General features: G+C 41.6%; 1 protein-coding gene across 3 annotated transcripts in view; it reads right to left on the bottom strand.

Moving 5' to 3' along the window:
• Positions 1–14,609, bottom strand: part of WRNIP1 (WRN helicase interacting protein 1) — a 35,249-nt gene extending 20,640 nt beyond the window's left edge. The window contains exons 1-3 of one of the 3 annotated variants that reach the window (XR_007355178.2): positions 14,482–14,609; positions 13,878–14,150; positions 6,138–7,003 (exon numbers count right to left, since the gene is read on the bottom strand). Coding sequence is in view for 2 of the 3 variants with exons in the window: in XM_075125407.1 (XP_074981508.1) it covers positions 6,138–6,746 (609 nt within the window). In the remaining variant the exon portion in view is untranslated. Of the gene's footprint in view, positions 1–6,137; positions 7,004–13,184; positions 13,468–13,877; positions 14,151–14,481 lie in introns of those variants that run through there. The other 2 variants (XM_075125407.1, XM_048839733.2) reach the window with 2 other exon arrangements.
• Between the last annotated feature and the right edge of the window lie 12,948 nt (positions 14,610–27,557).

Here is a 27,557-nt window from a genome sequence, read left to right as displayed (position 1 = left end):
GAGCATGGCTCAACTGTGGCAATGGCTCTGTAAATAATAAAAATTTAAAAAATTGATAACACTTAGCTATGGGGAGATTCCAATATGCTTACTCACCTTGGATGGTACCTGACTCCAAAAATAGCCTACTATGGACTACTTGAGGAATAAGGTACTGATCACTGTGAACAACAGTTTCAGAATCTGGCTGATAGCACCTACAGAACCCAATTCAGGTCAGGTGTAAACAGGCACAAGGCCACTGAATTATACTTACTGAAAACAGAGCTGTGCCTGCTTACACTAGGTCTGAATTTGTCCCTTTATATTCAAACTGCTTTACAAATACAATGGGCCGATTCTGATCTCACTTTCACCGATATCATTCCTTTGACCTCAATGAAGTTGCTCCTAATAAGAGCTGGGTAAGATTTTTTGTCCAAAATTTTTTTTGGCAAACAAAAACACAAAAAACAACAAATCAGATTTGGTGATACCACAACGTTCTATGAATTTATGTTGGTTTCACCAAATTGTTTGTGTCTTGCGCCCCCCATCTCAAAAAAAAAAGTTATGAAAAAGTTGAAACACTTTCTTAAACATTTTGATTTTTTGTTTCCATATGACTTTGTTTCAAAATTTCCTTCAATTTTATTTTAAAAATTCAAAAATGTACAAATTGCTCAAAATCTAAATGACACATTTCATTTTGGATTGACCACAGCATTTAATTCAACCCCAAATGCAACATTTTCCAACTTCTTAATTATCCAAAATTTTTGGTTTTGGTCTGACCTTAAATGATTTTTTCCCCCTGGAATTACCAGCAAACTCAAAAATTCCATATTTACACAACTCTACTCCTGATTTACACCAGTGCAAGATCAGAATCAAGCCCATTATGTTTGGAGACTGGTTCTTAATGGCAGCAGAGATCATCATTTTTCCATATCTGTTTTTAATTTTAAACTCTGCGCTGTTGTAGAAGCCATCTTGATTCTTAGTTAAGATCTGAACTAAAGCTCACTGAAAGACTTTCATTGACTTCAGTGGGCTTTAGCTTAGGCCCCAAAGGATTAGGAGGGGACATAAAATGTAACCAAATATTCAAATAGTTCAGATGATAACTCAGTTGCTAATTAGAAGGGGAGAGAGGAAATCATTTACAGGACATTTTACAACCAAGAGACCAGAATCCCAATCTGCAAATATTTTGTGTCTTGTCATGATGAAGTTTTGAATAAAGCAAATGCAAGGGACTAGTTAAAAATAGATAAAAATAAACCCAATGAAATTTAATACAAATTGCAAGGACAGCTTGCTATGTTTTGATGTTACACGTTCCTGTCAACATTACCTACATTAACCTAGTATAGGATTGCACACACAAACCCAAGCAACAGTGGCTAAATGCTCTCTGCCCTAAAATTCTCTAAGCAACAGTGTCCCAGATACCCAGTTATTTACATTTCCCTCCCCTCCCCCCCACAGGTTAACAGCATGCTTAACCTTCCTTCCTTTTTTTTTTTATTTTTATTTTTTAAATCACATTGATCTACAAAACTGTTCAGGATTTTGCAGCCCCAAAACTTATCTGTAACAGCAAAGTTATTCTGTGCTTGAGCTACTGGTATGGACGTCCCCCTGCTGTCTCTTTACTAAAATTGGGTGTCCCATGGCAGACAAGCAAAAATCTAAATCCCCACATTAAAGTGTCATAAATCACAGCACAGCTTACTCAAATTGCAAACTTGGATTTAAGCAGCTGGGCCAATATAGACATTCATAAGAGTTTCTGTTTTCTTTTTTTTTTTTTTTTTAATTTGAACAGTCAGGATCCATTGGTAGATAACCTTGGCATTTCTTTGAAATGTGCTATTTACATGCTGTCTGCTCATTTTTTGAAGAGCAAGGTTATTGGAATATATAAAAGAACATAAGTTACAAGCACACTTGTAAAATATAAATAATACATAATAAAATAAAATAAAAGATGGGTTAGCAAGATAGTTAGTATCTTTTTGGTTTATAAAAGAATAGAGCAAAGGGACAAAGTTGCAAACACATCCATGACCTTATCAAACCCAACTGAGAAAAAAGGCTTTTAAAGACCATACTCCTTTTGGAAAACATGACAAACCTTCCAGTAGCAGGGAAACTTAAAAAACAATTTATCCTAAAGGTACATTAATTTGGTCCCATTAATTTTGATCACACCCCCTCAAACATATAAATTCAGTCAAGGCTGAATTCAACATAATTAGTCAAGTCTCACTCACACACACACACACTTCTCTCTACCATTGTCAGCAACAGATCCCCCTGAACTGGGACCAAATGCAGATGGGATAAAAACCAATTTGAGACCTGAGATGGGTGGATATTAACTGTGCCTCTGGGTACTCCCTTTTTCTTGTTCTTGTTTTTGAAGATAAGAAAAATGGGATAAGACTCTTTATGGAGTGTTTTTCATATACCTTAATTGTACGTATGCTCATATTATTCAACTTCAGTTGAATGACATGATTGGGGTTCATGTGGATTTTAATATTGTTGCTATTTAGTTGGTTTGGTAGGCTGGAAAAGACTTACTTTTCTTAGCAAGAAGGATATTGAGGCTTTTCTATGAACAGGAGATGGTACAGCCCATTCTGAAGTTTACAATTTCTGTTAAGCATTCTTGATATTGCTAGTTTTGGTTTTCAGGAGGTAATGTAAGACTGCTACCTATTTCACAGGACTGAAAAAACAATGATGGGGCTTCTACAGAAAAATTCTTAACAGATACTTTCATGACAATTAAGAGGCCTACAGAAATGTTGCAGAATCCTGCAACAACTGCATTCCCTGTTATGTCTACACTAGCGCGGTAAGTCAACCTACGCAATGCAACTCCAGCTACGTGAATACGTACCTTAGGTTGAGTTACCGCGGGATCTCCACCACAGAGGGGTCAACGGGAGAAAATCTCCCATCAATTTACCTTACTCTTCTCATCGGGGGTAGAGTACAGGGGTCGACTGGAGAGTAATCTGCAGTCGATTTGTCGGGTCTTTACTAGACCTGCTAAATTGACCACCAGTGGATCGATCTCAGAGCGTTGATCCTGGCTGTAGTGTAGACATGGGCAGAAGTTGTTAATAGGTCTAGGAGTCTAACTTACCCCACCTTATGTATCACTTCTGAATTTAACCTAAGGTATCTGATGCTATTCCTATTTCAACACACGAACACTTGAGATGATTTCTCTGGCATCTACGGCTTAGAATCAAGATGCGATACACTTGAAGCTAAATTACATATGGTGTCTGTTAATATTTCTCCACTGGAAAACCCGGCTAAGAGGGTGGAGCAAAGTCTTAAGGAAACACAAGGAAGTCTCCAGTACAGACAAGACCAAAGGACAAAAAAAAGTTTAGTGGAGAATTTTGATTAAGGGCAATTCTCCCTCTAACCTCCCAAAAAGACAGAAATATGTCAAAGCTCTACTGAAGTTTTCAATATCCATGTGTTATGTTTTCATTTGACATTTAAAAAGGGGAACTTTGTGATTTCTACACTCTTTGTTGAGCTTCTTGGGCAATTTTGATACTCCCTCTGGATAATAAAGATTTTCAGGATTATTAATAAAAGGTTCTACACTTTTGTCTTTTAATTAATTGTTTTTCAGATATGATGATGCAAAAAACCATACACGACTGAGAAACCATAATGAGGTTAATTTGAAAAAGAATGGGGTATATTTTCTTCAATAACAGAAAAAGCTAACATCTTTCCTGAAGTTTCAAAGGATACTCAAGCTAGATGAAAAGCTATATTGCTTTGGGATGAACTTATTCCTTTAGTCTTTTCTGCTTTTGTATCCTTTCCAGCCAAAAGAAAGCTAGGTAGTAATCAGAAATAAATATGTTAAGAATATGTTAATGGTAAAATTTTGTTTTGTGTTTTACTTAAATTAATAATAGCAAGTGTTCCTCTGAAAAATGGGAAATACAATATTATCTGGTTCTTTGCTGCAAAATACAGTTTTTGATTTACATTGCTTAGGTTACAAATCAATATTTTAAGATAATCAGTCTTCTTTTTTCTCAACATGTTTTGAGGTCTTTTAAGCTTTGATAAGATTTTGATGATGTGCCAAATTATTTTACCTTTATCTGCTATATTGTCCATGTAAACGGATACTGAATTATTTACTAATTTAAATGATTCTTAAAAGCTAGAAAAAGAAACGTTTAATCCTGAAGAGGTGCTTATTGGTGGATAAAGACTTTGAACAACAGAAAGCTTTCACCCTCTGACCAGTCACTGTGTGGTATGAGCAAACATCTTTCTCCCTAAGGTCTTTTTGATTTTGAATACTGATTGAGGTTCTCCCTTCCCTTCTCTGATGAGGTATTTTTTTCCCCATCTGACTAGTTTCTTAAGAGTACTGTATCCACACACAGTAAGATCCCCCATTATTTCTTTATCAAGTAAGATCTTAGACTATACTTAGGTCTATCAAAGACAAAAAGCCAAGGAGGATGACAGACAGGAATGTAGTCCTGTTTCTCATCATTAGAGTCATCTTGGTTTAGCAGTGTGGACCACCTGAAATTTACAGACCAGGAATTTAGGGAAGAACATTTAATTAAAAAAAAAAAAAAGAAAGAATTTTCCAGCAGTTTATATGAGAAGTGATTGAGGTATAGTTTAAGATTTTAGTAGAAGAAGGACCAAGATAAAGCTGAATTCTACCAATATTCTGGAATATTAAAGTTAGGCAGATCTGAACACAAGGAAAATGGAGAACTTAAGGGTAATGGGGCTTTGTGTGGGCACAGAAAAATGTTGCAGGACTGCAGACATACATTCACGGTCCCAAAGAGTTTACAATTCAGGTAGCTTTTTGAAATTAATCAGTCAGTGAATAAAAGGGATAGAAGAAGCGTGGAAGCAGGAAGAAAGAGAGAGAGACTGTGAGACCAGAGAAAGCTGAAAGTTAACTAACTTAGAAATACATCAAATTTATTTACAAACAGAAGGGCTTGAACAAAATCAAAAGAAAACAATCCCGCCTCCCAAAAAAACCCCTCTCCCCTCAAGATTCATACAGTGAATTTCAGGTCCTATCTCTAATAGAAACTTAATTATTATACACAATAAGTACATTGATAAGATGTAAATTTTAATGCGGCATAATTTTTTATCCACCGGAGCAACTAACCATAGGAACAATTTACCAAAGGTCATGGGGGATTCTCCATAACTGCCACTTTTTAATATCAAGATTGGATTTTTTCTGAACGATACGCTCCACAAATTATTTTGGGGGAAGTTTTATGGCCTGTTAGACAGGCGCTCAGATTAGATGATCACAATGATCCCTTCTGGCCTTGGAACCTATCAATTAGAAGCAAATAATTGATCTAATAGCAGACTTTTTGAGGTGAGGGAACATATTGTTGGTTATTATTGGTTGAGCGCTGGCAGCATACAGCTCAGCACCTTACAGAAGGTGAACACAGCCATTTTCTATAAGATATCCTACCAGGAATGGATACAGAGACACCGTCAGGTGTTCTGCTTATCATCACCAGTTGTTCCAGGGAAGGCCATGGAATTACCCTGGTAAGCACTGCCCCATGGCACTGAAAGCAGCACTGAGCCCTAAGGAAATGCACAGAACAATTAGAATACCTGGAGGAGCTGGCCTGCAAGGAACTGTTTCTCCCACAGTTACAGCCCCGTCCATCCCAGGGTATGAAGAGAGACTAGGTGCGGGAGACTATCTTGTATTGGACCAACTTCTGTGCTGGTGACAGAGACAAGTTTTGGAGCCACAGACACCTGAAGAGCTCTGTGTGGCTCAAAAGCTTGTCTCTCTCACCAACAGAAGTTGGTCCAATAAAACATATCACCGCCCTCACTTTACCTCCCTAGTGCACTGTTCATTTAACCAGGTGAGCAGAGAAATTCAGAGCAGGAACAGAGAATGGGAAGGAAGCTGCGTTTGGGTAAAACCTTCAATGTTGGCCGGGATTTGTGAGGCCCGTGTCAGGGTTCTGGTGCCCCGGGTGGAAGCCGGGCTGACCCTTGTGGAGGAGGCTGTGCTGCCTAGTGACATTCAGGCAGGGGCTCCCTTGGGCCGCTTAAGCGGCCCCGGCGCCACTCACCTTGCCGCAGCCAGGGGGCCCCCAGAGGACGAGCGAGGGGATTTCGTCGGCCTCCAGCAGAGACCGCAGCAGGGTCTGTTCTCCCAGCACCTGATCCTGCCCCACGTAGTCCCCCAAGGTGCCCGGCCGCAGCTTATCGGCCAGGGGCTTCCCCTCCAGCTTCTGGGCCACGGTCTCCCCGCTCAGGACAGCCGCGTGGCTCCCGGGGCTGGCAGCCGGCCCTGGGCAGGCGGGGGCCGGGCTTGCCCCTCGCTCCTGGCCTCGGGCTGCAGCAGCAGCAGGAGCGCCCCTGTGAGCCCCAGCGCCCGGAGTTCCCGGGGGGGCTGCGGCCGCCCGGCCCTTGTGGAACAGGGGGAACACGGGGGCGGCGGGGCCGCTCCCGCCCTCCGGCTCCTCCTCCTCCTCCTCGCTGCTCTCCCCCGGGGGCCCGGAGAGGCGCATTTTCTTGCTGGGGGCCTGCGGGCTCCGCTCCGCCTCGCCGCCCCTCCCCGCCTCCGAGTCCTGCAAGCACCCGTCTAGGTGCGAGTTGATGTACGCGGCGGGCAGCTCCCACAGGCACACGGGGCAGCGCACCAGCGGCCCGGCCTGCTGCGCCCCGGCCCCCTCCATGCCCCTGCGGCTCCCCGCGCGGGCCGGAGCCGCCGCCTCCCCGGGCCCCACCCACAAGCGGCCTCCCTTGCCAGAAGCCGGTAAATGCTCCCCGGCCCGCCTGCTCAAAGCTACAGGCCCGGGCAGGCAGATTGCTTCCTGCCGCTGCGCGCGGGAAACGAATGTGACCGGCCCGTGTCCTCCTCTTGTAGGCGGCCGCAGCGTGTAGACCTTCGGGAGCTGTAGTCCTGCGGCTGTGGGCTAGCTTCGCTTCTTTCCTGCTCGAAAAGAGACACAGAAAGTTGTAACTCACCTTCTCCTCTCCCCCCGGTTTATTTAGACCTGCTCCCTAGCAAACTTGCTGCACTGGAGGGGGGGCTTGTCTCTGCAGGGGGGCTGTAACAATTTGTGCAGTGGGGGTGCTGAGGGGCATTGGACCAAACTATAAACCCTGTATATCATAGAATATCAGGGTTGGAAGGGACCTCAGGAGGTCATCTAGTCCAACCCCCTGCTCAAAGCAGGACCAATCTGCAATTTTTGCCCCAGATCCCTAAATGGCCCCCTCAAAGATTGAACTCACAACCCTGGGTTCAGCAGGCCAATGCTCAAACCACTGAGTATATGATGGAAACCACTGCAAGGCGGGCGGAGGGGGGTGTGGTAGCACCTGTGGTTCTCTGAGTGTCCTTTCAGGTATCTGCTGGTGAAAGAGACTGGCTTTCCAGCTGCACAGAGCTCTTAGTCTTCTTCAGGGCTGGGCGCTGGGTCAGAGGTGTCCTTGGTACCACACACAGAGCTTCCCCGAAGAGAATATGGCCCAGAGTTTTATAATGAGAAGGCGGGGGTTTGCTGGGTCTTAAGAATTGTTGGGTTGCTCCCAAAAATCCATCTTATTTGAATGTATTCAAACATATTTTTATTCCAGATTATTTTGTTTGGGGTTACTTCTGGTGCCAGTACCTAATGCTACTTAATAGTATTTTGAAAAATTAGGAAGCAGAATCCTTAAAACAAATTTTATTTGTTTTTTTTTTAAAAGAGCTCAGTATTTTAAACTCTCACATATTTAAATATTTCTAGTAGTAATTTGTCTCAGATTTAGGCCCTGATCTGCACAAGTGCACATGCTTAACTTTGCACATGCAAGTGGTCTCACTTTTCTTTTTTTCTTTTCATCTACACTCTTTCCTTTCTTTTATTATGCTATGCACTTCTGAGCAATAACTATTGTTACCACTAATACCTGTACCAATAAAACTCACTATCATACCTCAGCTTCAAACAGTGAAAAATCATGAACTTTATTAAACATTCCTGAGATGTGTAATGTCACCATTGAAATTCACCAAAAGCTTGAGTTCTGGCTGCACACTTCAGACATTTTAAAAATAAATCCTGACTCCTGCAGGCAAATCGTGAAGTGTAACTTCATAGAGTTCCTCTGATTTCACACTGGTGTAAGTGAAATCAGAACTGGGCCCTGTGTGTTTGCTTTGTTAGATTCACAGGCCATTTATCAAAATACCTTGATGTTTGTTTTTTTTCTTGAGAAGAGTCAGAAATGTTGTTAGTTTTTTTTTAAAAAGTCTTCCCATTGTCCTACAGTGTAAAAAACATAGCATGGGTTTTACTAGATAGGAAAGTATAATAACTAGTATAGTTATCGTCATAGTTCATCAACTAAAGTTGACCTAATGGTAAATCTTTCCAGGTTATATTGGTTTTTCCTCCTATTATACATTTAGTTGTAATTATTCATTATTATATAACTGTTCCTATCTTGTAAATTTCCAGGTCAGTCTAATGTTAAAGATGTACTGTGCTGGGGTACTGAAATGTAAACAAGTCTGGCTACTATGTAATAGTACCTGTCTTCTGACTTAAATCTTGAAAGTGTCTGGCAAAATATTAGTATGTAGAAAAGGTAACAGATGAAGTTTTGGTTTGAACTCATGATGAAGGTTTATAGATTATTATTAATACAGTACCGAAAAGTTTGCAAGGCACGTTACGGAATATGGAGTAAAGCAAGTCCTAGCTGAAGAGCTTACAATCTAAAGAAACAGACTGAGAAAGAAAAAGGATATACATTTTCTTAGCAGTGCCTGTATGCCTATATTATATTCCTGCCCAGCTCTAAACACTCTCTACCTTATTTCACCTGGGTTATCGATATGTTGCTATTATGCAAATGATAGAGATAACATTATACATGCCCCTTTCCCACATAATCATGCGAGCCTCTGTGGCTCTGTGCAGTTGAAAATAGCTGTGGCCTTTAGGCCTTTGTATGCCCATGAAGACAACAAATGCTAGCTCTGAGGTAAGCTATCCTGGCCAAAGTGGAATGCTGGCCTATTGAGGAAGACTGAAAGGAAAAGCCCCTCAGGAATGAGTTGGAGCAACACTTAATTCTAGGTCCATCTTCTCCGTTCTCACCAAGACAGCCCAGCCAACAGAGATTTTTTTTTTTCATTTAAATAACATGTATATTTTCTGAATTATTTGACAGTAAAATTATGCAGGACAGACAGATTTTTTTATTGCACATGTTAACTGTTGGGACAGAGTTACAAGGTAGATTTAGGGCAGATTAAACCTGTTTCTGTGGTAACAGATGGCTCTAGGCCCAGTCTCACAGGTTTCTGCTTCGTCAGATTACCAAAGAGTAGTGGGGGTGCTCTGCTGTCTATATTATCAGTGTTGTAGTGGTGATCACTCGCTGCTGTTGAATTCCATAATTGAACCCTGGAAGCCTTCCCTTGTTTACCATGTTGTTTTAGGAAGGTGTGAAGATAATAATGGAGAGGAGTGATGTAACAGGTGGGCAGTGGGCCCCCATCTTCTTTTCTTTCCTTGCTCCCTGCCTCTCTGTACCGGAAAGATAATGGAGCAAATAATTAAGCAATCAATTTGCAAACATCTAGAAGATAATAAGGTGATAAATAACAGTCCCCCCTTGTGGATGGGGGGAAGCAGTAGATTTTTAAGAGCAGGTTAGATAAATACCTGTCAGGAATGGTCTAGAGATAATACTTAGTCCTGCCATGAGTGCAGGGGACTGGACTAGGGGACCTCTTGAGGTCTCTTCCTGTCCTGTGATTCTAAAACACAGCCATGAGGATCACAACATCTTTAGGCTTGTCACCCCTTTAACATTTTCCCCAGCTGATTGAACATCAGTCAGCTAGGGAAAAATGTGCCCTTTTCATTAGGACATGTCACTGTCATTAGACAGATTGCTACATTTGGTGATCATGGGCTGGGAAAGGATGTGGTCTTTAAGTGATTACAGAGAGACTTAGGCTTTCTGTTGCCATTGGGGTACTTCTCTCTCACAGTAGGAAGCACTCTTTGCAGCTGTGTAGTTCAAAAGCATTTCAGAGTCTATGAGTAATGAGAGCCATGGGATTATTTTTACCTGGATTACAGCCTGTCATTTGTCTAACAGCTTTTAAATATTTTCCTCCGCACACTTGCTTAAAGCCATCTTCAAAATATATTGTGGGCTAGATTCAGTCCTGGAATATACCAGCTAAAGTAGCTAATCATAGACTATCAGGGTTGGAAGGGACCTCAGGAGGTCATCTAGTCCAACCCCCGGCTCAAAGCAGGACCAATCCCCAACTAAATCATCCCAGCCAGGGCTTTGTCAAGCCTGACCTTAAAAAACCTCTAAGGAAGGAGGTCCACCACCTCCCTAGGTAACCCATTCCAGCACTTCACCACCCTCCTAGTGAAAATGTTTTTCATAATATCCAACCTAAACCTCCCCCACTGTAACTTGAGACCATTACTCCTTGTTCTGTCATCTGCTACCACTGAGAACAATTTAGATCCATCCTCTTTGGAACCCCCTTTCATATAGTTGAAAGCAGCTATCAAATCCCCCTTCATTCTTCTCTTCTGCAGACTAAATAATCCCAGTTCCCTCAGCCTTTCCTCATTAATCATGTGCTCCAGCCCCCTAATCATTTTTGTTGCCCTCCGCTTGACTCCCCAATTTTTCCACATCCTTCTTGTAGTGTGGGGCCCAAAACTGGACACAGTACTCCAGATGAGGCCTCACCAGTGTCGAATAGAGGGGAACGATCACGTCCCTTGATCTGCTGGCAATGCCCCTACTTATACATCCCAAAATGCCATTGGCCTTCTTGGCAACAAGGGCACACTGTTGACTCATATCCAGCTTCTCGTCCACAGTAACCCCTAGGTCCGCTTCTGCAGAACTTCTGCCTAGCCACTCAGTCCCTAGTCTGTAGCAGTGCATGAGATTCTTCCGTCCTTAATGCAGGACCCTGCACTTGTCCTTATTGAACCTCATCAGATTTCTTTTGGCCCAATCCTCTAAATAGTCTAGGTCCCTCTGTATCGTGTCCCTACCCTCCAGCGTATCTACCTCTCCTCCCAGTTTAGTGTCATCTGCAAACTTGCTGAGGGTGCAATCCATGACATCCTCCAGATCATTAATGAAGATATTGAACAAAACCTGCCCCAGGACCGACCCTTGGGGCACTCTGCTGGGTACTGGCTGCCAACTAGACGTGGAGCCATTGATCACAACCCGATGATCTAGCCAGCTTTCTGTCCACATTATAGTCCATTCATCCAGCCCATACTTCTTTAACTTGCTGGCAAGAATACTGTGGGAGACTGTGTCAAAAGCTTTGTAAAGTCAAGGAACAACACGTCCACTGCTTTCCCGTCATCCACAGAGCCAGTTATCTCATCATAGAAGGCTATTAGGTTAGTCAGACATGACTTGCCCTTGGTGAATCCATGCTGACTGTTCCTGATCATTTTCCTTTCCTCTAAGTGCTTCAAAATTGATTCCTTGAGGACCTACTCCATCATTTTTCCAGGTACTGAGGTGAGAGTGATTGGGCTGTAGTTCCCCGAATCCTCCTCCTCCCCTTTTTTAAAGATGGGCACTACATTAGCCTTTTTCCAGTTATCCGGTACCTCCCCTGATTGCCATGAGTTTTCAAAGATAATGACCAATGGCTCTGCAATCACATCTGCCAACTCCTTTAGCACCCTCGGATGCAGCGCATCTGGCCCCATGGACTTGTGCTCGTCCAACTTTTCTAAATAGTCCCGAACCACTTTTTTCTCCACAGAGGGCTGGTCACCTCCTCTCCATACTGTGCTGCCCAGTGCAGTAGTCTGGGAGCTGACCTTGTTCATGAAGACAGAGGCAAAAAAAGCATTGAGTACATTAGCTTTTTCCACATCCTCTGTCACTAGGTTGCCTCACCCATTCAGTAAGGGGCCCACACTTTCCCTGACCTTCTTCTTGTTGCTAACATACCTGTAGAAACCCTTCTTGTTACTCTTAACACCCCTTGCTAGCTGCAACTCCAAGTGTGATTTGGCCTTCCTGATTTCACTCCTGCATGCCTGAGCAATATTTTTTATACTCCTCCCTGGTCATTTGTCCAAGCTTCCACTTCTTGTGAGCTGCTTTTTTGTGTTTAAGATCAGCAAGGATTTCACTGTTAAGCCAAGCTGGTCGCCTGCCATATTTACTATTCTTTCTACACATCGGGATGGTTTGTCCCTGTAACCTCAATAAGGATTCTTTAAAATACAGCCAGCTCTCCTGGACTCCTTTCCCCCTCATGTTATTCTCCCAGGGGATCTTGCCTATCAGTTCCCTGAGGGAGTCAAAGTCTGCTTTTCTGAAGTCCAGGGTCCGTATTCTGCTGCTTTCCTTTCTTCCTTGTGTCAGGATCCTGAACTCGACCATCTCATGGTCACTGCCTCCCAGGTTCCCATCTACTTTTGCTTCCCCTACTAATTCTTCCCAGTTTGTGAGCAGCAGGTCAAGAAGAGCTCTGCCCCTAGTTGGTTCCTCCAGCACTTGCACCAGGAAATTGTCCCCTACATTTTCCAAAAACTTCCTGGATTGTCTGTGCACTGCTGTATTGCTCTCCCTGCAGATATCAGGGTGATTGAAGCCCCTATGAGAACCAGGGCCTGTGATCTAGTAACTTCTGTTAGTTGCCTGAAGAAAGCCTCATCCACCTCATCCCCGTGGTCCGGTGGTCTATAGCAGACTCCCACCACGCATCACCCTTGTTGCTCTCACTTCTAAACTTAATCCAGAGACTCTCAGGTTTTTCTGCAGTTTGATACTGGAGCTCTGAGCAGCCATACTGTTTTCTTTCATTCAATGCAACTCCCCCACCTTTTCTGCCCTGCCTGTCCTTCCTGAACAGTACTCCAGTCATGTGAGTTATCCCACCAAGTCTCTGTTATTCCAATCACATCATAATTCCTTGACTGTGCCAGGACTTCCATTTCTCCCTGCTTGTTTCCCAGGCTTCTTGAATTTGTGTATAGGCACTTAAGATAATTCGCTGATTGTCCTGCTTTCTCAGTATGAGGCAGGAGTCCTCCCCTCTTGCACTCTCCTGCTCGTGCTTCCTCCTGGTATCCCACTTCCCCACTTACCTCAGGGCTTTGGTCTCCTTCCCCCAGTGAACCTAGTTTAAAGCCCTCCTCACTAGGTTAGCCAGCCTGCTTACGAAGATGCTATTCCTTCTTTTTGTTAGATGGAGCCCGTCTCTGCCTAGCAATCCTTCTTCTTGGAGCACCATCCCATGGTCAAAGAATCCAAAGCCTTCTCTCCAGCACCACCTGCGTAGCCATTCGTTGACTTCCACATTTCGACGGTCTCTACCTGGGCCTTTTTCTTCCACAGGGAGGATGGACGAGAAGACCACTTGCGCCACAAACTCCTTCCCAAAGCCACATAGTCTGCAGTGATCTGCTCAAGGTCATTCTTGGCAGTATCATTGGTGCCCATGTGGAGAAGCAGGAAGGGGTAGTGATCTGAGGGCTTGATGAGACTTGGCAGTCTCTCCGTCACATCATGAATCCTAGCTCCTGGCAAGCAGCACGCTTCTTGGTTGTCCCGGTCGGGACGGCAGATAAATGACTCAGTCCCCCTTAGGAGGGAGTCCCTGACCACCACCACCCGCCTCCTTCTCTTGGGAGTGGTGGTCGTGGAACCCCCATCCCTAGGACAGTGCATCTCACGCCTTCCAATCGGTGGAGTCTTCTCCTGCTCCCTTCCCTCAGATGTATCATCTGTCCACTGTCCGCATTCGTACCTATGGAGAGAACATGAAAACGGTTGCTCACCTGTATCTGCATTGCTGGTACATGGATGCTCCTCTTTCTTCTTCTGGAGGTCACATGCTGCTAATTTTCTTTACCGTCCTTCTGTCCCTGCTGTGCAGCCTGCTCTGATTTTTCAGAATGTTGTGCCCGTAGAAGCATATCCTGATGTCTGTCCAGGAAATCTTCATTTTCTCTTATGCAATGCAGGGTTGATACTTGTTTCTCCAGACTTTGAACCTTCTCTTCCAATATGGAGACCAGCTTGCACTTTGTACAGACAAAGTTGCTTCTGTCCTGTAGAAGAAAGATAAACATGGCACATCCTGTGCAGGTCACAACAGCTGATCACTCACCATCCATATTACCTTCCTTCTAAGAGCTTCTTCAGCTGTTGCAGTAACAACTCAGAGAAGCCTTCAAGATGAAAGCCTCAGTAGGCTCTCCCCAGGCGAACTCCAAGTCAAAATCCCTCTGTTCACCTCTCCACTCGTTCGCAACGGGCTGCCTTTTTATAACAATCGGGCCCACTCAAGGCCCACCTGGAACAAAGCACTCCCAATTCACACTTTTCAAACAGTCAAGCACACGGACAAACTGTCCCTGTAACAGACACTCAGATACTCACCAACACAGCCCCGTAATGCAGCTCTTAGTGTACCTCCTCTCGGACAGATCCCAGTGAAACTCCCTCTGTTAGCCTCGCTGCTGTTCGCGGAGGAAAAAGGCTCCAAGAATCTCTTTCCTGCCCTGGGGAGTCAGAACACAGCAACAAGGCACTGTTCCAGGAATGAGTGGGGCAAGGTCAACTGGAAGATATGCTGACCTAACACAGCTTAGCTTAAATGCTGTCAAATAAATTTTCTATTAAAGGGAAAGTGTTCACATGAACATCACATATTTAATTACTTACGTAATCCTATATTATACAAAATTACTTATCTGTGTTACTAATAACAGTGAAAGAATAATTAAATTCTAATTTACTTTGTATAATTTATGGTGTTTGTCCAGGTTGAGCAAAATGCAAGCAATAAACAATGCAACTGGATTGGTTTGTTTCAGCTTTCTTGTGCTCATGAGCTAGCACAATGCTATTGTATTTGGGTTTACATCGCTGCTAGACAAGGCTTACAAAAATAATTCAAACATTTTATTCACTTTAGATTTTAGGTCTAAAATAAATTGAGAGTCCCTTTCCTTTACTACTGAAATGTTAGATTCCACTGCTCCCCATCAAAATCTGTAGTACTAGGAGACATTTTTTCAATGCGTGAGTGCAACACATTTTTATACAGATGTGAAAATGGAATTTAGGGCTTGTCTACAAAGGGAAGTTGACTGGCATAGCTCGCTGTGTGGACATTATTCTAGAATATAAATCACTTTATTCCAGAATAATGAGTGTGCTTTGGAATAGCTATTGCAGAGTAGCTTAATCTGCAATAGCTATTCTAGTCAATTTCCCTGTGAAATCAAGCCTTTAGGTTCTTAAGTCACTAAAAAACTGGTAATGATATCTAAGACAGGCAAAGGTTACTAATGTCAGCAATGTTTCTTTTTTGAGCCTAGCTAGTTATAGCTACAAAAAAATATCCCCACAGATTTTAAGAGGAAAAAATGTATAACATTTTTATTGCACAGTTGACTTGTTTTTAAACTAAAAATGCAAGAATCATGTTAATGTTTCATCTGTTTCTCCTCATTACAGACAAGAAAAGGAAGATGTCAAATGTCATGAGTATTCACTGATTTATGAAACCAAGCTGGAGAGAGATCAAGATGGTAACCTTATTGGATACAACACAAAGCTATTTAAGATTAACAGGGTGGAAGAAATCAATACACAGTACAGCAGTACCAAACTAGGCAAAGTGGCTTTTTTTCAGTGCTTGGAAAAGGTGGAGAGGGTGAGAAGCTTTTGGGAAGAAAGAATCAGTGAACCAGAGCCTGGCACAGAAGATAAAGAGGTAACCAACTACAGAGATATTACCTTCTGTCCTGTGCTTCCCACATATGTATAGCTTAGTACAGTGAAATTTCACTTTCCATGCTATTTTTCATATTTTCCATTAAATATAATGCAGTTACTGTAGTTTTGAGAGATTTTTGAACTTGGGTGCCTAAATTTAGGCAATTAAATCTGTATTTAGGCACATTGCCTGATTTTCAGAAGACTCATGGGAGTTGTGAGACTTCAGCACCTCTGAAAAAGCAGGCTGCTTATTTAAATGTGGATTTAGTTGCCCCTCAAGTTTAGCAAGTTCCCAATTTAGAAAATTCTGGAATAATTTTTTGAAAAATATGTAAATCTTTCCATGCCACTTAGTTAAAAATGAGACAAATGTTTTAACATCATAGGTGGTGATTCTGCATGATTGAAGCTGGTGGGAGCTTATTGACTTCCATAGGAGCAGGAGCAGGCCCATAGCGTAAAGGTTTTGTGCAGAATGATGGTTGCATGTTCAGCTAAAATTCTCCTTTCTGGTGGTTTGAAAGAATAAAATATTTCCTGACATCATTACATTTTACTAAGGGGAAAAGCCAGAGAAGCTACTGACTCTACTGACCTGTAGTTCAGACAATAGTTAGGGAGTAGTACTTAGAACCAATGCAATAAGAAATTATTTGTTTACATACCAGTTTGTGAAAAATTACATACATTTTAGTTTTTATCTGTGGGAGTAGAGTTCAGGGAAATGTAAATATTCAAAGGTTATAAATGGCAACCTGAGACATTTGTATAATTTTAAAGTTATTCTGAGATGTTTTGCTTTTATATTCAAACACCAAGAAATTTAGTTTTTAATTATTTTAATCATTATTCTCATCATGATATATTTGGGGGAACTAATTATTTTACTATTAAGTGTGCTGCTACTGTTGTTAGTCATTTTTAAACATTTCTGGGTCTCTATATAGGATTCACACATTATATTAAAACAGCATTGTCAAAGCTACTAGTCCCCATGACTACAAGGTTAATTTCTGGGTGGTGGGTTGTTGTTTTTTTGTTTAGTTTTTTTTTGGGGGGGGAGGAGGGAATCTACTAACTCCCCAAAATGAGGGTTGTGTCAGTATTAAAGTCACAATTATTGGGCTGGAGTGTGGAAGCAGAAACCAGTAGTGTTGACTTGCACCCCACCCCGTCCGTTCTTTCTGCCTGCTGCAACATTCTTATCTGCAGGGATTTGGAATGAAGAGATTTCCTGTTGTTCTGAAGATTCTCATTCATTTCAGTCCACAGCCATGTAACAAAAATGTGGCAGGCAGGAATAGGAGGGCAGGATGAACTGTTAGCCAGTACTACAGTAAACCCAACATAGAATCATAGAATATCAGGGTTGGAAGGGACCTCAGGAGGTCATCTAGTCCAGCCCTCTGCTCAAAGCAGGACCAATCCCCAATTAAATCATCCCAGCCAGGGCTTTGTCAAGCCTGACCTTAAAAACTTCTAAGGAAGGAGATTCTACCACCTCCCTAGGTAATGCATTCCAGTGTTATGTCTACCATCGTCAGTTTATTGCAAGCAGGTTGTCCATTCTAAATTGGCATTTTAAGTTTTTTGCTGGTGCCATATATGTTTTACAAATATTGCTGATTCCCCAGGCAATACAAGTAAAATATTGCTCAAGGGTAAAACTAGTTGTCGAGATTGTTATAATAACTTGCTTTAATTAACTGGGTGGCCACTATCATCGCTGAGCACTCTTTCCTTCCTAGTGGCCTGTGAGTGTCAAAAAAGGAATCAAAACCAAATCTTCTGCTTAGCAGGGCAGAGCCCTAGAGTTTCTGAGCCTTCCTGCATATAGCAGGTAGTAGTCTGGATGGTTGCAAGTTTGTTTCCCATTTCTTGGGGGGGGGGCTTCATTAATCATTGATTCTAACTTCATCACCTTTGGTATGTTTCAAGAGTTAGTGCTTTGTTAGAAGTGTTGCTGGAACTGGTGCAAAAACTTTTGAGGTTCATTGGAAGAGGTGTGACTGACTACAAGCCTCCAGGAGGAAAAGGAGCAAGTGCAGAAGCAAGGTTGTGTCCTCCTACTCTAGCCTAACAGTCTAGTCAAAAGAACAATCTTGCTCAAGCTAAAAGGTAGTATAATTCTATTCTAATGACATTCTACCATCTTTCTTGAGCAAGAATTCCAAATACATAAGCTTGAATGATGTTTTTCCTAATACTGGTCCCAAATTAACTCACATAAAAGTCATTGGCAAAACTCCCAGATCCTAATTCAGCACAGCACGTAGGCATGTGGTTAAAATTAATGCCTAAAATTTTTTGCTGAACCGATTGGGCCTAAACCATGGTGTAGGTGTAGAAGAAAAGTGAGCCCTGTATATAAAAGCCTTTAGTTTTATCCCCAAGCCTGTTGAACACTATCATAGTTTTATTATATTATACAATGAGAGGAGGAAGGAATAATTTTCCGTGCAGGAACGGGTGGCTGTGCGGGGAAAAGCAGGGGGTGGGAGTGCAGACTTAATTTCAGCGTGTGGGATCTCACTCAGATTGAACTCAATGGTAAAGCTCCTATTCATTTCAGTGGGAGCAGTACCAAGCCCAGAAAATATGCCAGTGAGGTTGTGGGGGGAAATGTACAATATTCAGAATATTTATAAAAGATGTGTTCATTTGAAAGGTAAATGTTATCAGAGGCTAATTGGGCATAATTATAGAAGAAAATACACACCCCACATCCCCGGAAATAGCTGTCTTTCTAGAGATGTTACTTTTCTAAAATAAACAAACGTTATCTTATTTTCAATATTACTTATATTTTATAAAATCAAAAAGCTTAATCTGAAGACAAACACCCAAGGAACCATTAGAACAATGGAAAACAAATAACTGTGCTGCCAATTCAGTTATGTGTAATAGCTCAAAGAAAATCACTGGGAGAAAGCTGTGGTGTGCATTCCCCTGGTTGGCACTCTTCAGATCTTCCGCGGGATGAAAAGTTACTCACTGAATACAAAAAGGGTTGTTCTGGAAAATTAGAATTTCTTTCTCTGTTCTTTGTATATATTTTTGTTCCCTCTGGTCCAGTGTTCAGAACAGGCCCTTCCTATTATTTTTGCAACTATATAGGTTCAAATTAAAGAACATTGAGCTACCAAAGAAGAAAAGATGGAAAGCATGAGAGTTAACAAGAAAAAAAAAAGGGTAGTTTTCTGATCAACTTTTATATGCAGAATGTTCTATTGCCCTCCCTTTCTACCTGTGGATCAAATTCTGCCCTTGGATGTGTGCACAATAGCACAAAAGCTGCGCAACTGCAGTCAGGCAGAATTTGGCCCCCCAAACTATTTCTATATCTGAAGACCACTTATAGCCTGGCAATTATTTATGCCACCAGAGTTCAAGAATTTTGGAGTTAACTGATAGCATGATTACTTTCGTCAATCACAGTCAAGTTCAACCCTGTCTGATTAACTCGGTTGACTTCAGACTGCTCCAATTACAGGATGACATCCTGGCCCATTGAATTTCACCCTCAGTCTCTGCCCCTGGCCCTCAGCTGGTAGAGAAGTGTGGTTTGACAGCAAATGGAACTGAAATCCACATGTTTAAATTGGTTGCAGAGATTCAAAATGAGGGGAACCAAGCATAAAAACAGAGCACACTGTTTTAAATGAATGGGATTACTTTCTTTAATTGTAAACATGTTCTTTAATCTCATTTCCATGATTCTGGTGCAAGTAATTTATTTATGATTTATTTGTTAATTTTATTGATTTTTTCCAGTGCCCACTGCTCTAGCTGCTAGGCACTTGTTTACAGAATTCATACAACAATAAAACCACGCATGATGGGTGGTATTAAAAGACCATTTCTTTAGGACTACAAAACCAACCAAACAGCTAACCCAGTCTTAAACTCAAACTCTCTAAACTCTGCCAGACTACCCAGGGGAACAAGTTTTAAAGGCAGGGCCCCTCAACTTTAAGAAAGTTCTGCTCTTGGTCCTGGAGTGATGTAATTCACCCCCACAGCCTGAAAGCAGATTTCAATGCAGCAGCTCTCTAGCTATTATGGTCTGGAGTGGTGGCTGCGACTAGTCCAGGCTTCCGTGCAGGGTTTCTGGATTGTATGATTTTGGGCCTGGCCAACCCCCTAATTTCCTTTTCCTACCAGTTTATTTAGGGTCAGCGCAGAGTTCATCTTTGCAGTACACTGAAGGTGCAGAGACCCCTCTATGCAGCCACTCTGTCAGCAGTTCCCCACAGTCTCACTGCGGCGTATCAGTGATGTGGAAGGCCTTGGGGTAGTCCTCCATCCCATGAGTCATGTTCACCGAGCTTGACTAATGCAGTCATGGGTCCTAGCATTTGATAAACAATCCAACTATGTCATTTGCAACTGATTATTACATAAGCAATACCATAACTCATAACACCACTAGCCGGGCCTTCTTCCCTGCAAAAACAGTTACGACAGGACCATGGTCGTTATATTCTGATTGTTATAACTCAGTGCCTCTTAGAATTGCATTGGTAAAGGGATTAGGACAATAAAGGTCACAAGAGAGCTTTCTGATGGCGTTTAGTGGATGGGGGCAACAGTTTCATGATAAACTCATTTTTATTCTTGAAAGATGATGTCAGAGTCCCCCTCTAAATGCCAAAGCAGCAGGTATATTTTTATAGTCATACAACATCCATCAACAAGGTTTGTTTGAATAGACAGTTGCCAGGGCAGTCCATCATGGAGTTACTTGGAAAACATATATTTTTTTCCCCCAACAGGCAATCAAAATAAGTTTTCATTGACATTTTTTGTAGAGGATTTTGACTTTTCCATCAAAAACCTGAACTTTGTAAAGTTTTTTGGGGGGGTTGATCTGTTTTCCAACAAAAAATCAACATTTTTTCATAGAAACCTGACAGGTTTTTTGGAAAAATTAGTTTGATCAAAGCTCCAATTTTCTGTTGAAAATTTTTCCTTGAAACTGTTTTTCAACTAGCCCTAGTTCCAATATTTAGATATAGGACCTGACTGTAACTGGTGCGCAAACTAGGCATTTGGCATTCAAACTAGCTGCTCCATTGGTACAGCAGGTGGGGGCTGCTCATCATTCTCTCTTCTTAATCACTGTATGGGAAAAGAGGCCAGTGGATGATCAGTGGGTCCTTCTCTTTTAAGTCATGTCAGTGATGATTGTGGGAGTGGTGGAAGCAAAGAGTCTCTTTCCAGAGCTTTGTCTATTGGGGAGAACAAATGCCTTGGGCCAGCGATCCCCTGCAAACTCCTACACTAATGGCAGCCATGTTGCCATGATGAGTCCAACATTATTGTTTGTTTTACTTAATTGCACCAGTTCCTGGAGTCATTCCATGAGAATCTCAGCTTTCATTTCTCTCTGTGTGTGTGTATCTCTCATGGTTACGGAGAAAAGTCTGAAATGTGACTTGAGTGCACCCTAAAGTCTCACAAGCTAGAAGCAAATAAAAAGAATGCAATATTTTTTTTAAAAAATCTCTTGATTTTTAAGCCAATGTCATAATTTTGGGGGACCATATTCATGACTTTTGAATGTTTGAGGTTGGCAATACTGTAATTGTTGTCCTATAGAATCATAGAGGTGTAGCACTGGAAGGGCCCTCAAGAGGTCATCTAGTCCAGTCCCCTGCACTCAAGGCAGGAGTAAGTATTAACTAGACCAGTGGTTCCCAAATTTGTTCCACCACTTGTGCAGGGAAAGCCCCTGGTGGGCCGGGCCGGTTGGTTTATCTGCTGCGTCCGCAGGTTCGGCCAATCTTGGCTCCCAGTGGCCGCAGTTCGCTGCTCCAATGTCCCTCGGCCTGCGCTGCTTCCGGCAGCTTCCATTGGCCTGGAGCAGCGAACTGCAGCCACTGGGAGCCGCGCTCGGCCGAACCTGCGGACGTGGCAGATAAACAAACCGGCCTGGCCCGTCAGGGGCTTTCCCTGCACAAGCGGCGGAACAAGTTTGGGAACCACTGAACTAGACCATCCCTGATAGGTGTTTGTCTAACCTCTTCTTAAAAACCTCCATGAAGGAGATTCCACAACCTCCCTAAGCAATTTGTTGCAGTGCTTAACTACCCTGACAGGACATTTTCCTAATGTCTACCCTAAACCTTCCTTGCTGCAGTTTAAGCCCATTGAACCTATCCTCAGAGGTTAACAAGAACAATTTTTCACCTTCCTCTTGTAACAATCTTTTATGTACTTGAAAACTGTTGGTAGAGAAGATAATTAAGTCCTTTTCCTGCCAACCTCTGGAGAAGTGTATATACCTAAGCACAGGGAGAATTACAGTATTCTACATTCACACTGCTCTACTCTGCCCAATTAATCCTCTTTCATGTTCTTTGTCCATTTTATTTATATGCACCTGCTAGGCAGTTAAGGCTTTAGCTCCAGCCAACTGAACTGCAGCTCTTATCTAACTCTACATGACATCCTTTGTCCTCCAATTTCGGCTTCTCATCCCTGGAATCGAAACAGTTTCTGTGCTTTAATTAGAGGTAGATCTGGTAGCACCGTCTGTTGTTAAGGTTGCCTAACACTTCCCTTTATAAGGCCCTGGTTTTAGTTGCTTATAACTTTGCCAAACTTCACCTGCTTAGGCCGAAAAATTTTCATCCCGGGTGTCTATCTCAAGCTGATTTTTTGTTGTTGAAAATTTCAGCTAAAATAGTCTGACTGTTTCTCAGAACGATATTTCAAATATGTTGTTTTGCTCATGTTAAAAAGAAAAATGTACTACTGCTTTTCTGAGAAGCTCCAGCACCTCTGTGCTTTGGAGCAGGGACTTTAAACTGGTCAGGAAGGTGTATATTGGGGATAGGGGGAGAGTGCCAGGAGTCAGTGTGGGGAGATGGATAGAAGGAGTGTGGGGACACATTGTGGGTACATGGTCAAAAGGGTCTATAACCATAAGAGAATACTCCCCTACAGAGCCTGGAATGGAACTCAGGAATCATTGTTCTCTCTAGTCCTCTCCTGTAAGCAAATAGTGGTGAAACTCACAGGCATAATATGTGTCTCCTTCCCCCATAGTGGCTAGTCCACATAGAAGATAACAGCCTACTATTGCTACCAGTAGCTCAAGTGGTAGAGATCTGTGCTGTGGCTCTAAAGATCTGACCCCTGCTGTTGGGGGTGGTATACTGCAACAAGATATAATTTCTGCTTTTTCAGTTTTTTGAGGGGGGTTGTTTTGGTTTGGTTATATTAGAAGAATGTCGAGTTTGCAAAGTCCTAGCACTCAAAAGTGAGGAAATATCAGAAGTAAGGTGGCCATTTAGCCTTAATTCAGCCTCCTTATGCATATGCATTACCATAGTCTTTAATTACATGACACATACAATTTTTTCCCACAGTTTTACCATCCAAATGTGCTCTTTGTGTATATTTTTTATCCCCTGCAAATTAAAAGGCAAGAAGGGACGAGCAGATGACTGACAGCATGAACTATTAACTATTATGGCTGGTGCTAATAGTGTTGGCTCATATGAGAAGTGCTGGGATGTCAGAGTAAATTACCTTGCAAGCAATCTTGTCTGAAGGCCCCTCACACCTGTTTCTCTCTTGTCAGTAGGCGGTCACTTTTTTTCCCTTATAGGTCCAGGGAATGTGTTGAATTGTGTGACAGGATCCAGCCTACCCAGCAGCATGCCCATCCCTTCTCCAGCTAGGTAGTGCTTACTGAGCTGGGGAGACATTTGATTGTCCAGCAAATTACTTCTAGTAAACCAAGAGACCAAAGTAAATGAGCTTAAAAAAATGGATCAATCCTTGAAGGTAGATGTCTGGATTGCAGGTAGTTTCTGCGTCTTAGCTTCATTCCTCTGGCACATGTTATGGGCTGTGCTAACCCGTGGAAGAAACAGAGAGACCTCTGCAACTGAAGATACACAGGTAGTAGAAATACTTTTAAATGAGGTGGATTCATTTCACATATTAGCCTTGGTAGTTTTAACCAGGCAAATACTGCTTGTAAAGAGAGTTAGATGTATATTCTATTAATCCCCTTAATGTATGTTCCTTAAGGAAAAAAGACAGAGATAAATATAAGAGCATCATTCCCTTGGACCACATTCACTTCTTTCATAATCTGCAGTAAATCCTAGTAGTATTACTGTAATTTTAAAAAAAGCTACATCTCCCCTTTCATGCTATTTGTTAGTCCCTGTTGAAACATTGTTCTAATGACCTCTGCTGGGTGAGACAAATAGGACTCCTTGTCTTTGGCCACTGCCTGAATAAGCATGTCAGGCCCTCTACTAGCTGCTGTATTATTGTCACATGACCAATGCAGGCACCCACACAAGATCCCGAAAGAGGTTTGTAAGAATTTCAACCCTTTGGGTCGACATCTATTATTTCCCCACTATTAGCAGGTGAAGATATCATCTTCCCAAAGATCCAGGAGCTGATTGATTGATTGTAGTAGATTATAATTATATTATTCGTTGGTGCAACCTAACCACTAAGTTAAACATGTGATTTCACAATGAGAAAATGAGAACAGCACATACCAGCTGGGGTTTAGCTTGAGCATTTTTAAAAATAACTTACAATAAAAAATGTGGCTTAAATAAAAACAGATGAATTTAGGTTTAGAAAGGCAAACATAAGGGCTCTTCTCAAGTAGCTTCTATCATCCAGATTGTCAGGATGATTAGGCTTAATTACATCACTACAAACTGCTGCATTCTGTTCATGAATGCATTTGTGCAGTCTCAGAATTAGTTTCCTGTGTATAGTCTTTGAGTTCTGAAATATCGCCGGACTCCAGTTTGGCATATTCTTCTTTCCTGTTGTTATGAGCTGCAAGAGGCAATTATCTCATGCTTAATACTACAGAGTTTTACATTTTGGGAAGAAGGTCAGAGGACGGGGATAAATAAAGGATAAGTTAAATTGTGTGTCGTCAAATCTCTTTATGTTGTTGTATTTTTAATTTAAAAAAACAGTAAAAAAAATTGTTATAAACAGAAAGTAAAGCCAAAAAGTCAACTGAAATTGTTCCTAAAAGCCTTTCAATTATTTTTGTATTTCTATAATTATATCATTTCTGTGATAAGCTGAAATGACAACTCTGAGTTAGTGTCTTATTCATCACACTTTCATAATATTGTATTAGTGACTCTCAGTGAATTTCATTGAAAAGTAGTTCTTATGCTATGAAAGTTTTTGACACAATACATTAAAATAAGTTAAAAAACCATGATGCTTCCATTTACGCTACCTCTGCTTCAAAGACAATTATGAGGAGAAAAAAGTATAAAATTATAGGTTTCAGAGGAACAGCCGTGTTAGTCTGTATTCGCAAAAAGAAAAGGAGTACTTGTGGCACCTTAGAGACTAACCAATTTATTTGAGCATGAGCTTTCGTGAAGTGAGCTGTAGCTCACGAAAGCTCATGCTCAAATAAATTGGTTAGTCTCTAAGGTGCCACAAGTACTCCTTTTCTTTTTATAAAATTATACTTTCAGGGTAAAATATATTTAAAAATACTTCTTTATGCAGTGATTAATAGATCTGATTAAATACTATTTGTTGAATAATATGTACTGTTTTTAATCAACTACCTGGTTTTATTATTTTATGTGTGTGCATTATTTGACCAGCTTAATAGCTGATTGAAAAATAGCCTTTGAAGGATATATGAGGCAAATAAGATTATATTCATCACATATAACATCAATTAATCCAGTGTTTGATTAGTTTTAATTATTAACCCCACTTAAAATATATTTACTTTTCAAGTTGTATCCTGTTTACCTCGTATTCAGTTTATGCAGTGACAACAGATGATTTCACTTTGTTCATAGTTACATTCTAAACAATTTGATTTTGCATTTCTCATGCACTAGCACAATGCTGTAGTTTTTGACTGCAAATGCTACAGGAATACGTTAGAATCAAGGAAACATTTCAATTGCTTGTAGGTTTTGTAAGATCTTCTTTTTCCAAAATTGAAATTTTTGAAGAAATTTGATTTGATTATGTCTCTTTAAAACCATATTATTGGGATGTTCTTTACCTATAATTTTAAAACATTTTGTATATTCTACTGTAGCATTTTCAGCTGTCTGTGTTTACATTATACAGACATACTTGATGTAAAGATAAAACTGGAAATCTTTGTCCTGGAAATTTCAGAACAGTATGAAGAAATTTAGACTTTTTTGGACTTTGAATTTATGTACTTGAGCAAATTTGGCACACACTGAGCAACAACTTACTGATGAACTTTGTATTGTGCATTCTGTCAGTGTTGGGTGTCATATCTTCAAATTATATTGATGTGATACAATAACCACATTTGCTCACATACAGCTATTTTGAGAGCTGTGAGTTAAGATTTTTAGCCCACACATTGGAGGACATGCAGAAACCTTCTGAGAACTTCTGCTTGTTTTCAAATAAGACTGCTTCAGTGAGACTTCTGTGTTTCTGCTTTCTGTCATATTTTCAATGGTCTTGCTCTGCTCTTTGTCTCCTTCTCACATGTATTCACATCCACCCACACATCAAACCTTAGATCATCTCAAAACCTGGCTTCTGCAGGATCATTGTCAAAAATAAATAAAAAGTCAAGCCTGTGGGCATGATATACTCATGTCACTTCTGAGCTACACACCAGTTACTTTAGAGAGAGTTGAATTTGGAGGAAGGTCCAATTCTTTCCTCAAATACATGTGTATAACTCCCATTGAAGTCAATGAGAACAGTACTAATGTATCCAGGGGCAGAATTAGGCCTTGGGTTTACAGAGAAAGAGAAGCCAAGAATCAACAGGGTTGTTTTATAGTGCTTGTCTGTGACTTCCATGCTTTTATTTGTTCACTGACTTTGGTTTAGTTTTCTTCGGACACGCAAGATCTTTCCTCTCAGTTGGCATTTACCTCCAGTTTACTGCTCCACTGTTATCAATGCTGGCCTGTCAATGACAGCACTTGAGTACAGCCCTTAGCGCTCATAGTGTTTCACAGGAAATGAACCAGAAATGGAAGATTTAAGACTTTATAGTACTACGGTTTGGCATCTCCAAACGTGAGCTGGAGAAAAACCAAAAATGTATTAGGTTTTAAGATAGCCTGTTTTGTCCTTTAGTGTATATGGAAGTATATACACAATAGCAAGTGGGCTGAAAGGAGTTTTCCATTACATTGCAATTCAGCAAAGATCCCACAAAAAGTGCTGTTAGCTGAATCCTGTGAGAGACAACTGTCCGTCAAGACATCCCCTTATGGCACAGTGTGGCCCTACAGATGCGCTGCTCTACTCCACCTACCTGGATTTTTGTAAAAAAATCACTTCCAGGCCAAGCTATGTTAAACTGAGATTCCCTGTGGGAGGTGGGGCCTCATTTATTAAGTCATTTACAGCATATCAATTAGTCTGTAGCCCCTTTAGTCCAGCCCTTGTTCTCCCTGGATTCAGTGTTCCCGCTGCCTTCCGCCTGGGCTTGTGTGCTACTTTGGGTTGGTCCCCTCTGAGAGCCAGGAGTCACACAGCTCTCCTTCTGGGACCTGTGTATGGTACTTCCTACACGCTTCCCCTACTTAGGTCAGGAGTCTCACAGCCCTCCTTTTGGGGCCTGTGTCAGTAACTCAGGCCAGCTGCAGCCCTGACTCAGCTTCTCTGAGTTAGTCCCTTTTGATTTTGCCTTTTCTCCCTACGCAGGCCTCTTCCAAGCTGGCTGCTCATACTCACTCCTTCTT

The sequence above is a fragment of the Caretta caretta genome, chromosome 2 (genome assembly GCF_965140235.1).
Source record: "Caretta caretta isolate rCarCar2 chromosome 2, rCarCar1.hap1, whole genome shotgun sequence".
Taxonomy (NCBI): domain Eukaryota; kingdom Metazoa; phylum Chordata; order Testudines; family Cheloniidae; genus Caretta; species Caretta caretta.
Note: the sequence above shows the minus strand (reverse complement) of the source record. Positions and strands in the feature narration are given on the sequence as shown.